Consider the following 13,177-nt stretch of genomic DNA (forward strand, 5'->3'; position numbering starts at 1 on the left):
ATGGGAGGCAGAGCCTTCAGCTTTCAGGCTCCTCTCCTGTGGAACCAGCTCCCAATTCAGATCAGGGAGACAGACACCCTCTCTACTTTTAAGATTAGGCTTAAAACTTTCCTTTTTGCTAAAGCTTATAGTTAGGGCTGGATCAGGTGACCCTGAACCATCCCTTAGTTATGCTGCTATAGACGTAGACTGCTGGGGGGTTCCCACGATGCACTGTTTCTTTCTCTTTTTGCTCTGTATGCACCACTCTGCATTTAATCATTAGTGATCGATCTCTGCTCCCCTCCACAGCATGTCTTTTTCCTGGTTCTCTCCCTCAGCCCCAACCAGTCCCAGCAGAAGACTGCCCCTCCCTGAGCCTGGTTCTGCTGGAGGTTTCTTCCTGTTAAAAGGGAGTTTTTCCTTCCCACTGTAGCCAAGTGCTTGCTCACAGGGGGTCGTTTTGACCGTTGGGGTTTTACATAATTATTGTATGGCCTTGCCTTACAATATAAAGCGCCTTGGGGCAACTGTTTGTTGTGATTTGGCGCCATATAAAAAAAAAATTGATTGATTGAATGAGAAGTCATCCGTTATTAATGAATGTGCGTTATTTTTCTCTTGATGTAGATAGATGGTGAGTTAAAGATACAGATTCTGGAGTCCCTCTGTGTGTAAACAGACGTGATGACGACCCTGAAAGGATCTGGAACATTATTCTGACAGTGCTATTGTACGGTAATCCATGGTGACCGCGTGCCGGTGGGGGGTCTTGTTTCCCGGAGAGCGAGGGATTGGATTACACGCTGTCAGACATGGGTTACAGACCAAACATACTTCCAGAGATGTGCGTCCTCAGCGTTTCGTCACCCTCGTCTCATGTCTCCTGTTTCTTGTTGTTGATGTCTGACTTCAGGAGTTTTTCAAAGGTGCGTGTGGATACTTTTACACCAGAGCTTCTGCTGGGTTTATTTTGAGAGAAGAACACGGCCGCCCTGGAGACGCCCCGGCAGCCTGGATCTCAGACAGCAAACACCTGCAGAAGACGCTGGTTTCACTTCATCACTGCTGAAGTAAAAACCAGCCGGTTCAAATGGACGCGGTCACAGACTGCTTCATGATGGAACCATTAATCCTCCTTACTGCTGCCTGTTTGTTTGTTTGTTTTGTTTTGTTTTTTGAGGCTGGTATGAGTCTCGTCTTGGCTCTCCGTGACAACACTCGCTGGCCTGGCTCGGCCTGATGATGCATAAACTGTACAGTGATGTAATCAAGCCAAAGATCAGTGACTGCTCCTTGTTTGAATACAGTACCTGATGATGTCACGTGCCGAGCGCTGCTGCTGACGGGCACACGGTGGCAGCAGAGGGTCAGGGTTTCACCACCATGCCCGTGCTCTTCTCTGGGTGTGTGTATGTGTATGTGTTGGGAGTGTTTTAGGCTAAACACCGCCTCTGTCTTTGCACAGACAGACACGTGCACACATGCATGGATGCATGCACACACACACACACACAGTGAGTCTGCCATGCTCTGCACTGGCTCGTGCTGTCAGCAGATGCCCCGCTGCTGTCATAACACAGCACGCCACAGTAATTGTAGATTTCACAGCACTCGGCGATCTCCGTCTGGCCGTGTGAGCCCGACTCAGAGTGACAGGTCTGGACACAGAGGTACAAAGCCTGGTTTCTGTCTGCACACACCAAACCCGTCTTTAAATTCTTAAATTTGCTGTTGTGCTGCCGTGCAGGCGGTGCTGTGCTGATGGCTGTTAGAGATGGATGAGGAGGAGCAGAGTTCGCCGCTCTGTTGCACTTTGGCCCACGGCTGTCCCCATGTGGCACTCAACAACTACAGAGTCCAAATGTTTTTCTGCTCTTTATTCTCTCTTGAAGTTTGATCAGAAGTTGCAGCAGAAAATATCAGCTTTTATTGTCAGACATATGAACCAGTTCTGTTTTCAGTGTTCCTCCGTGTGGTTTATCTGAACACCACGTTTCCAAAAGTCCTTTTCACTGTGCTCTTGATTAACAGCCCCTCTTGAAGGAGTCCTGAGACCTGCAGTCTGGATTTCAGGATTTGATTAGTTTCAATCCAGATGTGAAGTTGTAATTTTCCACAAATAATAAATGTTGCATTTAAATCAAATTCAGTTTGAGTTATATTGATGAGTACATATAAAAAGTCACCTCCCATACAGTTGTTATGAAAGGGGAAAGTGGCTACACAGACCACACCTGTTTTTGTACCAGGCTAAAAACATATTTATTTCTCTGTAAATTTGAAGAGTTTAACATGGGGGTCTATGAGAAATTATTTGTTTTGGCAGCCAGCTTCAGTCGGCCCATTCAAGGAACTGAAAGGTTTGACACTTCCACACTGGCTTCATTTCTCAGCACCAGAGTTTCTTACTGTTTCATGTTAAATGTTTGACTTATTTTATGTATATTTATGTATTTAATTCTAGCCATGTGGCACTGTTTGGTTTGCATTTTGTGTGCATGTACTCTGAGCATGATCACTCCATACGAGAACTGTAGGTAGTCCTTCGGAAGCCAGGTAACCCTATTTGGGGATAGGCGGTGGGATTAACACTTGAGCCGCCACAAAAATACCTTGACAAAGCTTTTATTTGTGTTGGAATATAAAAAATATGCAGGGAATAATGTACACTCTGGTCCATAAGTATTTGGACTGGCACAGTTTTTATTGGACTACTGTCATCAACATTTGTCCGTGATGTCCATTGTTTTGTTTGGTTTTTTTTTTCCTGAAAATCTGTTCATAAAAAAGTTCTGAAATTTGGTTCTAATCATGCTTGGGGAACTGTCTACTCATGGTAAGTTGGAGTTTCTGATCGAGTCCCTGTGGGTCCCCCAAGAAGGGTGAAAAATTGTCATTTTAAATGTTCTGTTCAGTAACTACTTCTCTAATTTTGTGTAAAGATTCATTTACTCAAAGGAACCTCATTGGCCCTTAATGTTTCCAAAGAAGGGTCAGCTATATTATTTTTTTTTTTTCTCTCCCCAAAATTATTCAATAAATTCCTATGAGATTTGATTCATACATTTTTAGGGGACTATCTGGTCACAGTAAGTTGGACTTTCAAAGTGAATCCCTGTAACATGTAAATATAGACCTGGAATGGACATGCGTGCCTCAATCTATTAACGTCGCTCAGGACAGGAAGGCCCCATTACTAAGGGTGGAGATGTGCTGATCATCAATAATAAACTGGCCGCTGTTTTTGCACTAGTGTCGCTATTTCTTAATGGATTTTAATAAATGTAGGCTTGTTTTAAAGCCCTTTGAAAGCTCTTTCCAATTAACCTATGCATGTGTGAGTGGAAAAAAAACTTTTATGTAAAATGTAGAAATTTGGGGAAATTCTGACAAACTGCTGCTTTTCTCACTCTATTGTCGCTATTTGTTAACAGATTTTAATAAAAGTAGGCTTGTTTTAAAGCCCTTTAATTGCTCTTTCTATTGAACCCATACATGCCTGGGTAGAAACAAAATGTTTTATGTAAAGTGTGGAGATTTGGGGAATTTACTGTGATTTTTTTTTTTTTGTTTGTTTGTTTGTTTTTTGTTTTTTTTTTCCTGTCATAATTCTCAATGGATTTTTATAGATGAAGCCTTGTAAGTTGTATTCAAGCTGATTAAAAGCTTGGATAAAAAAATCCTTATGTATTAAAATATAAATCTGAAGTATGCCTTGCCATTGTGGTCATTTCCCTTGCTGCTTTTTCCACTGTAATATTACTGCTAGTCTTTTAAAGACAACAACATATACAACCCCTGGCAAAAATGATGGAATCACCGGCCTCTGAGGATGTTCATTCAGTTGTTTAATTTTGTAGAAAAAAAGCAGATCACAGACATGACACAAAACTAAAGTCATTTCAAATGGCAACTTTCTGGCTTTAAGAAACACTATAAGAAATCAGGAAAAAAAATTGTGGCAGTCAGTAATGGTTACTTTTTTAGACCAAGCAGAGGGAAAAAAATATGGAATCACTCAATTCTGAGGAAAAAATTATGGAATCACCCTGTAAATTTTCATCCCCAAAACTAACACCTGCATCATATCAGATCTGCTCGTTAGTCTGCATCTAAAAAGGAGTGATCACACCTTGGAGAGCTGTTGCACCAAGTGGACTGACATGAATCATGGCTCCAACACGAGAGATGTCAATTGAAACAAAGGAGAGGATTATCAAACTCTTAAAAGAGGGTAAATCATCACGCAATGTTGCAAAAGATGTTGGTTGTTCACAGTCAGCTGTGTCTAAACTCTGGACCAAATACAAACAACATGGGAAGGTTGTTAAAGGCAAACATACTGGTAGACCAAGGAAGACATCAAAGCGTCAAGACTGAAAACTTAAAGCAATATGTCTCAAAAATCGAAAATGCACAACAAAACAAATGAGGAACGAATGGGAGGAAACTGGAGTCAACGTCTGTGACCGAACTGTAAGAAACCGCCTAAAGGAAATGGGATTTACATACAGAAAAGCTAAACGAAAGGCATCATTAACACCTAAACAGAAGAAAACAAGGTTACAAAGCAATCGTGGACTGTGGATGACTGGATGAAAGTCATATTCAGTGATGAATCTTGACTCTGCATTGGGCAAGGTGATGATGCTGGAACTTTTGTTTGGTGCCGTTCCAATGAGATTTATAAAGATGACTGCCTGAAGAGAACATGTAAATTTCCACAGTCATTGATGATATGGGGCTGCATGTCAGGTAAAGGCACTGGGGAGATGGCTGTCATTACATCATCAATAAATGCACAAGTTTACGTTGATATTTTGGACACTTTTCTTATCCCATCAATTGAAAGGATGTTTGGGGATGATGAAATCATTTTTCAAGATGATAATGCATCTTGCCATAGAGCAAAAACTGTGAAAACATTCCTTGCAAAAAGACACATAGGGTCAATGTCATGGCCTGCAAATAGTCCGGATCTTAATCCAATTGAAAATCTTTGGTGGAACTTGAAGAAAATGGTCCATGACAAGGCTCCAACCTGCAAAGCTGATCTGGCAACAGCAATCAGAGAAAGTTGGAGCCAGATTGATGAAGAGTACTGTTTGTCACTCATTAAGTCCATGCCTCAGAGACTGCAAGCTGTTATAAAAGCCAGAGGTGGTGCAACAAAATACTAGTGATGTGTTGGAGCGTTCTTTTGTTTTTCATGATTCCATAATTTTTTCCTCAGAATTGAGTGATTCCATATTTTTTCCCTCTGCTTGGTCTAAAAAAGTAACCGTTACTGACTGCCACAATTTTTTTTTCTTGATTTCTTATAGTGTTTCTTAAAGCCAGAAAGTTGCCATTTGAAATGACTTTAGTTTTGTGTCATGTCTGTGATCTGCTTTTTTTCTACAAAATTAAACAACTGAATGAACATCCTCCGAGGCCTGTGATTCCATCATTTTTGCCAGGGGTTGTATATATCTGATTTTTACTAGCATTTTATTACAAGTAGATATAAAGCCATTCACCATCCCTGGTTGTCAAGACCAGGCACGTAAGTGGCTCTACTCTGCTCTTTTCTACTCTACTATTTTACTCTTCCTTTTTAGATATTTAGATATACCTTTATATACTAGCATAGTTCCACCTTGCAATTGGAATATAATATATAAGATATATCTTACTGAATTTTCATATCATATTAAACAACTGCAAGTATATATATATATATATATATATATATATATATATATATATATATATACTTTTTTGTTTGTTTTGTTTGTATGCATGTGAACACAGCTTAATGAAAAGAACTTATGCCGTTGAGTTATAGTCTCAGTATATCGATATTAAATTGCGACATAACGACTTTAAAATAGACACTTGTTTTACATAATTACATTAAGGCTATTGTACTGTTCATTTTAGTATTGGAGAATTTGTTTTTGTAGTTTGTCTGGATATGCTTGGATTATGTGAAACCTGGATTAAATCCACAGCTGTCCTTCCTCTGAATGAGGCCTGCCCACCGGAGTACACTTTTAGTCACGTTTCACGTGATGTGAAGAAAGGCGGGGGTGTTGCTTTTATTTATAAATCCAGGTTTACTTTAGTAACTGTTGGGGGTCAGAAATATAATTCATTTGAGCATCTGATTCTGCGTTATGCCCATGATGCTAAGTACTGTCAGGGTCATAAAACTGGAAATCAGCTGTGTTATATTGTCACTGTCTACAGGCCTCCTGGCCCATATTCTGATTTTTTAGATGAATTTGGCACGTTCATCTCTAGTCTTTCAACTAGTGTAGACAACATTTTGATTATTGGTGACTTTAACATTCATATAAATAAGCTCTCTGATCCCCTCGGTAAATAATTTATGGAAATCATGGATGCAATAGGATTTCAGTTCGTTCATGGTTCAACGCATATCAGTGGTAATACTCTGGATCTGATTCTTGCACGTGGCCTTGCTGTCACAAATATCGACATCCTGCCTCTTGCATCAGCGGTCTCTGACCACTCGCTTATTAGGTTTACAATTATGCTGCCGCGTTTAGTGGAGCAACAACCTTGCCTATCATTGCGGCGACAAATTAAACCTTCAACTTTGACTGAACTCAAAGCAAGACTACCTGAAATCCTGACTTCAAGCTTGATGAAATTTCAGTCAGTAGACAGTCTTGCAGATAGCCTGAATTTAGTGCTAAAAACCACACTTGATAAGATTGCGCCTCCTCTATTAAAGCCACGCCTTCCCAAAGCACAGACAAGTTATTTGCGTGACCTTAGGCAGAAGGCTAGAGGGTTGGAACGGAAATGGCGTAGTTCCAAACTACAGGTGTTTCACCTTGCGTGGTGTGAAGCTATTTTAGATTATAAGCATGCTTTATTGGCTACGAAGCAGGCGTATTACTCTGAATTGATCAACAAAAACAAGCATAACTCAAAGTTCTTGTTTGATACGGTGGCATTTCTTATTCATGGACAGCCACCTGTTGGTCGTTCTCCTTTTTCAGCACAGGACTTTCTGGACTATTTCGAAAAGAAAATAGAAGATATTAGGTTGAGCACATCTCAGCATACTTTGGTTGAATCATTGTATCCAGCTACTGAGCTGGGGACTACTACTGAGGTGTTACCTAGATTCACGGAATTTAACAGTATCTCACAAGGTGTGCTGACGAAACTCGTGATGTCTACTAAAAGCACAACTTGTTTATTTGATCCTATACCAACAAAATTGTTTAAGGATCTTTGGCCCATTCTTGGGCCGACTGTGCTGGAAATTGTTAACCTTTCTTTAAACTCTGGATCTGTTCCAAATTGTTTTAAATCTGCAGTGGTTAAACCACTACTCAAGAAATCTAATCTTGATCCTGGTGAATTGAAAAATTATAGGCCGATATCAAATCTATCATTCTGCTCTAAAATTCTGGAAAAGGTGGTTTCACGGCAGCTTGTGGACTATCTTACTGAGAATGACCTTTTTGAGCCACTGCAGTCTGCTTTTAGAAGACATCACTCCACAGAAACAGCACTTATTAAAGTAGTTAATGATCTTCTGCGAGCAATGGACTCGGATACTACTACAGCATTGGTGTTGTTGGATCTCAGTGCTGCGTTTGACACAGTTGATCATCATATTCTACTTGATAGGCTAGAAAACTGTTTCGGGATTACTGGAACTACTCTTGTGTGGCTGACGTCTTATCTGTCTGGTCGTTCCCATTGTGTTTTGTGCAATGACACTACCTCTGACTTTAAGGGCATGAAGTTCGAGGTTCCGCAGGGATCCGTTCTGGGTCCCCTGCTTTTTTCCCTGTATATGGCACCCCTTGGGAACATTTTGTGGCGTTTCGGGGTTGCTTTTCATTGTTATGCTGATGATACTCTGTTGTATATGCCGATAGCTGCTGGAAATCCTGTCCACATAAAATCTTTACAGGACTGTCTTGCAGCAGTGAGAAGTTGGATGTCTAGCAACTTTCTACTTTTGAACTCTGATAAGACTGAAATGATGGTTCTTGGCCCAGCAAGACATCGGCACCAACTTGATCAGCTGGCGCTTAGCCTAGGTTCATGTGTTATACATCATACTGACAAAGTGAGGAACCTTGGGGTAATCTTTGATCCTATGTTGTCCTTTGACCTCCACATTAGGGACATTACGAGGACTGCTTTCTTTCATCTGAGAAATATAGCAAAGATTCGCCCCATCCTGTCTATGGCTGATGCTGAGACTCTGATTCACGCATTTGTCTCTTCTAGATTGGATTATTGTAATGCTTTTTTTTCTGGTCTGCCGCAGTCTAGCATTCGAGGACTTCAGTTGGTGCAGAATGCTGCTGCCACAATTTTGACACAAAGTAGAAGGTTTGACCACATTACTCCCATTCTGGCATCCCTTCATTGGCTACCGGTTTCTGCCAGATTGGATTTTAAAGTTTTATTGTTGGTTTATAAAATTGTTAATGGACTGGCGCCTTCCTACTTGGCGGACTTGGTTAAGCCCTACGTACCTGCGAGGCCTTTGCGTTCGCAGGGCGCAGGACTTCTGTGTGTTCCGAGGATTAACAAAAAGTCTGTGGGGTATAGAGCCTTCTCCTACCGTGGTCCGACTCTTTGGAACAATCTATCTGCTATTATTCGGCAGTCTGACACGGTGGAGACTTTTAAATCAAGACTGAAGACCCACTTTTTTAGACTGTCTTATCATTAATTTTTTAATCTGTTTGTGTTTGCTTTGTAATTTCTTTTTATTCTACTGTGTTTTATCTTTTAACTGTGCTTTTCTTGCTTTTAATTTTGAATTTAGATTAATTTGTGTTGTTGTGAATTATGTGAAGCGCCTTGGTGCGACTTTGTCGTGATTTGGCGCTATATAAATTAATAAATTAAATTAAATTAGTTTGTGCTGTTGATGCACTGGCTGCCTTTTTCCCCCTATTTCACTTCTGTTTAACTGGTTCGAGGTGCTCTCTCCACCCTTAGTAATGGCCGCCGTGCGGCACGCCGCTAGTCACGTGATGTCCATTCCAGTCTCTATTTGCATGCCCTGTAAACCCCCCCCCCCCGGGGGCACCCAAACGGGTCAACAATTTCAAATGAAAGCATACAGTTGACTTAATGACACTTTCCCCATGTTTGGTCAAAATAACTTGTAATTTTTCCTGTTTGCTGGATCATGTTAAATCGAGGGGTTGAGCAAAGATGTTGCTTTAATCAATCAGGAATTAAAGCAACTTTCTTGTGCAGCTGTTCAGTTTTCAGAGGACATAACTAATTTGATAAACTAAATATCAGGACTGTTATTAATGCACATTAACACTTTTACAGCCAGTGTTTTTTAGACAAGTCCTGAAGAAACACAGAGTACTAATTGTGTGGAGGACGCAGTTCTCCAAAACTGAGGAGCCGTGCTAGAAGTGAGGGAAGCCACCAGGACACCAAGAGAGCTCTGGGGGAGCTGCAGAAACTGCACCGTGCAACTTCTGTCTGTCGCGTCACCAGTTGTCCATCTTCATGGTGGGACAGAGATTGATTTTCATACCAGGAAGCTGATCAAATCCAGCTTTGAATCTCTTCTGTCAGTTTCAGGTCTTTTTTTGCTGTGATGTTCGAGGGCCTTGAGGGAGTTACTCGCTCCACTCGGAGCAACCCCCCAGGTCGGACTCATCTGGCGTTTGTCTCATTGGTGTCTGTGTGTTTTTTTTTTGTTTTGTTTTTTTTGCTGTTGGCAGTCATGGAGGATCCTTCTGTTTGGCGCTCTGAACCTGCTGTGCACCGGCTGTCTGCTGATGTGGTGCAGCTCCACCAACAGCATGGGTATGTGCGCACACACACACATGCACAAAAGTGAATCAAGCCCTGATGGCGTGACAGCCGGACACAATGATGGACACATGCAAACTGACACACGGACAGATGGACACAGGAAGGAGAATACACACACACACAAACACAGACTGACAGTCACACATGCACGATGGCTTTAAACACTGTGTGAAGGAGTGTTTAGGAGGTGTATTAGCAGTGTTGTCTCACCACAGGGGGTAACACTGATCCTGATGCTGGTGTGTGTGTGTTTGTGTTTGGGGGGGGGTCACCGCTGTTAAAATACAGCACTTTTAAGGGCATGATGAAGAAACAGAGTCCTTCATGTCTGCTTTGGCCCTCCAGTGATTGAGCACAGAGCATCCGTCATGTTGACAGACACGCTGCTTTTTGTTAAATACAGCACAGTTGGCCTGCACCAAAATTTCAAAAGCAGTTCTGTTCTTACACACTGAATAGAGTAATATCTGATCTGGGATCAGTTCTTATGTTTGTGAGGCATAAACACAGTCTCCAGGACAGAAACGATAAATGAGGTCTGTTGCATTATCTCTGATTTATTTCTTATAATTAAGCTGCCAGTGGGATCACTTAGCTTTCATTCCATCAGACGCTTCATTACAGGTGTTCTGAATAATGTTTTTCTACCACTAGATGTCAGACTTGCTCAGTTTTTCAGCATCAAAACAGCTTCCCTTCTCGATCCTCCTCCTCCACATCAAGCAGAAGGAACAGCAGTTGGAGCCATTAAACAGATGTAACAGCTGTGCCTGTGGAGGGAAAAAGCCATTTGTATTTGGCTTGTAGTCACCCACATTCTGGGTCAGAGGCTTTTTTAGCCTCTAAATGTGATCTAAATCTGCAGTTGTGTGGTTAATGAGTACTGCTGTGACTATATGAACAGGAGAAGGAGGAGGCTTCAAAATGTAGGACTCACACACACACACACACACACAGAAATCTCATGCACTAAATGTGCATGCATGCTCAGACCAGGATAGTAAACTGGGGCCTGAAAATCACAGAGCACAGAGGGAGTGTTGTTTCGTTCTCTGTACCGAATGCCATCCAGCCACTGAATCTTTAGATTGAAAGTAGTTGTTGGCTGCTTTGTTAATGTGTAAAGAGTTATTTCAGGCACCTGTAATGAAGTCGAGCAGCTTGACTAATTCTGTTTGTGTTGATCGCAGTAATCCGTGGAACCTACAGGCTGGAATTGTCTCAAATGGCTTGTGAGCTGTTGTGGCCTTTGGAAGTCACATGACATGATTGGAGCAGGTTCACATGGCGTGCTCAAAACATTCTGGCCACAGTGGTGAAACGTCGCATTTATAGCAGGAAATCATTCATGTAGACATAATTTTCCCAGCAGCAGTTGGTCCAGTTGGCTTTCTGTTTTTAAGTATTTGTGCCGTTTCTATATGTCAGTTTTTCCTTTTAAAGTGTGCTACATTTGCTGGTTTAGTTTGGTTGTGAGTGCAGCTCTGTGGGCCCCTGGTGTGTCACCGGCATTGAGTCCTGCCAGGGATTCCATCGCTGCCATGAAACTTTACCCCTCCTCACCCTGTCGGCCGGCAAATACTGCAGTAAGGCATGCACACACACACACACAGCAGCAGTGGCGTCGGGTGTCGTCCAGACAGGAAGCGGAGGACAAGTATTGAACAACTGGGGGAAGGCGACACCGCCGTCGATACCCGGGGCCCCGGTGAGACGACAGGAGCAGACAGCAGCCCAGCCTCTGTGCTGTCAGTCAGATTGCTCCTGGCGCATTGAGCGCCTTCCCATCACAGGCGCAGCACACCAAGCGTCCACAAAGACAACACAAAAATGACAAATGACTTTTTCCTTCAGAGGTTGAGTCCAATTTAAAGGCTCAGTGATGAATTCAGAGATGTTATCAGAGATCAGCGCATTCTGGCCCGTTACTTCAGTGAGATATAATGTCTGCATGAGTGCATGAAGGGGGCGAGTGAGGGAAGCCATCAAGACACCCACACACATGCTGGACTGTTAGTTTCTTGACTAATTTTTCTTAACTTCAAAGGATGGGTGACATTTCACAACAGAGCTTGAGGTGATATTAACATATGTCACCTAAAGCCTGGTTCACACAGCAAGATTGTGAAATTATCTATACCTGAGAGACCACACACACGGAGATAAAAAAAAAAATCATAGATTGATCAATTTTGGTGGTACAGTGTGTGGTGTTCAGCCACACTTTAAAGACAGCACACCACACACGAACAGATTTCACACACTAACATTCCCAGGTCAGATGGGAAATCTCTTGAGATTAAACATGACTTCAGAGTAAACAAACATGGTGGATGAGGAAGACACAACCAATGTACACAAAAGAGATAGTTTGTGGACTAATACTAATGGAGAAAAAAAGATACCAAAAAAAAAGGTGTTTAAAGGAGTGGCGCCATAACAGCTGTTTTGATTTTGGATTCTGCTCTGTGCATCTGTCACCTCGCTTTCTGATTGGCTACATGCCACATTCAGCAGGTTGTGTACTCGTTTGTGGTCGGGGGACACCACACACGTTGAAATATCGGGCCAAGACAATCCAACATGTTGAATATCCCCGATTTGTGGTCTGAGCCGTCGCAACGTCCTTCCAAGGAGGCGAGACCGCTCTTAAGCCCCATTTACACATAGAGGGTAAGAGCTCCCGGAAGCGTCCCGGGAGTGTTTTTGGCCGTCTTAAGGATCACACGCTGTTGTTAACGCTGGCACTAGGGGGCGTGGCTTAGTTCTGGCTTTACCGGGAATCGTCGAAAAAGTTATTCAACATGTCGAATAATTCCGGGAGCGCTCCCGGAGAATTCACGTGACAACGGAGACAACGCGAACAACGGCATTTGATACTTTTTAATCGCCGTTTCATCCTGCCCCTTCCTGTAGTGCCGCAGTTTACACCGCCGTAATTGGCGGCCGCTGTTGTATCCTTAATCAACGCCGTGTAAAACGACGATAGAGCCCACATCGGCATCCTCAAGGGTGTTTTAACCGGCAACAGAGGCAGACAAAACGCCGGCGCTAGCGGACAGTACGCCATTCTAAACGCCACCTCCCGGTTAACGGAAACGGCCGATAGGCGGCGGTCAATATAAAAACGCTAGCGCGCTGCATGTATGCCTCCTAAAAGAAAATTGGCAGCGGCAAGGACTTACCAAGAGGTCTGGTTCAGAAGCAGAGGGTAGCCCTGTGGTGGAGACGGAGCAGCATGTTGAGGAGGGGAAAAAGGAAGGAGAAGAAAAGGCTGAGTATCATCTCCCTCCCCCTGCAGTGACAGAGGCTTCAGCCTATTATACTCTGGGGGCGGTGCCTATATGCAAAAGTTCCTGGAGTA

At 42.6% G+C, this 13,177-nt stretch overlaps 1 protein-coding gene across 1 annotated transcript in view; it reads left to right on the plus strand.

The window, feature by feature from the left end:
• slc30a6 (solute carrier family 30 member 6) overlaps positions 1-13,177 on the plus strand; it is an 83,473-nt gene that overhangs the window by 28,754 nt on the left and 41,542 nt on the right. Inside the window, exon 4 of the mRNA XM_034184809.1 lies at positions 9,720-9,804. Within this exon, the coding sequence (XP_034040700.1) occupies positions 9,720-9,804 (85 nt within the window). The remainder of the gene's footprint in view (positions 1-9,719; positions 9,805-13,177) is intronic.

Source organism: Thalassophryne amazonica, chromosome 13 (genome assembly GCF_902500255.1).
Source record: "Thalassophryne amazonica chromosome 13, fThaAma1.1, whole genome shotgun sequence".
NCBI classification, from domain to species: Eukaryota; Metazoa; Chordata; class Actinopteri; order Batrachoidiformes; family Batrachoididae; genus Thalassophryne; species Thalassophryne amazonica.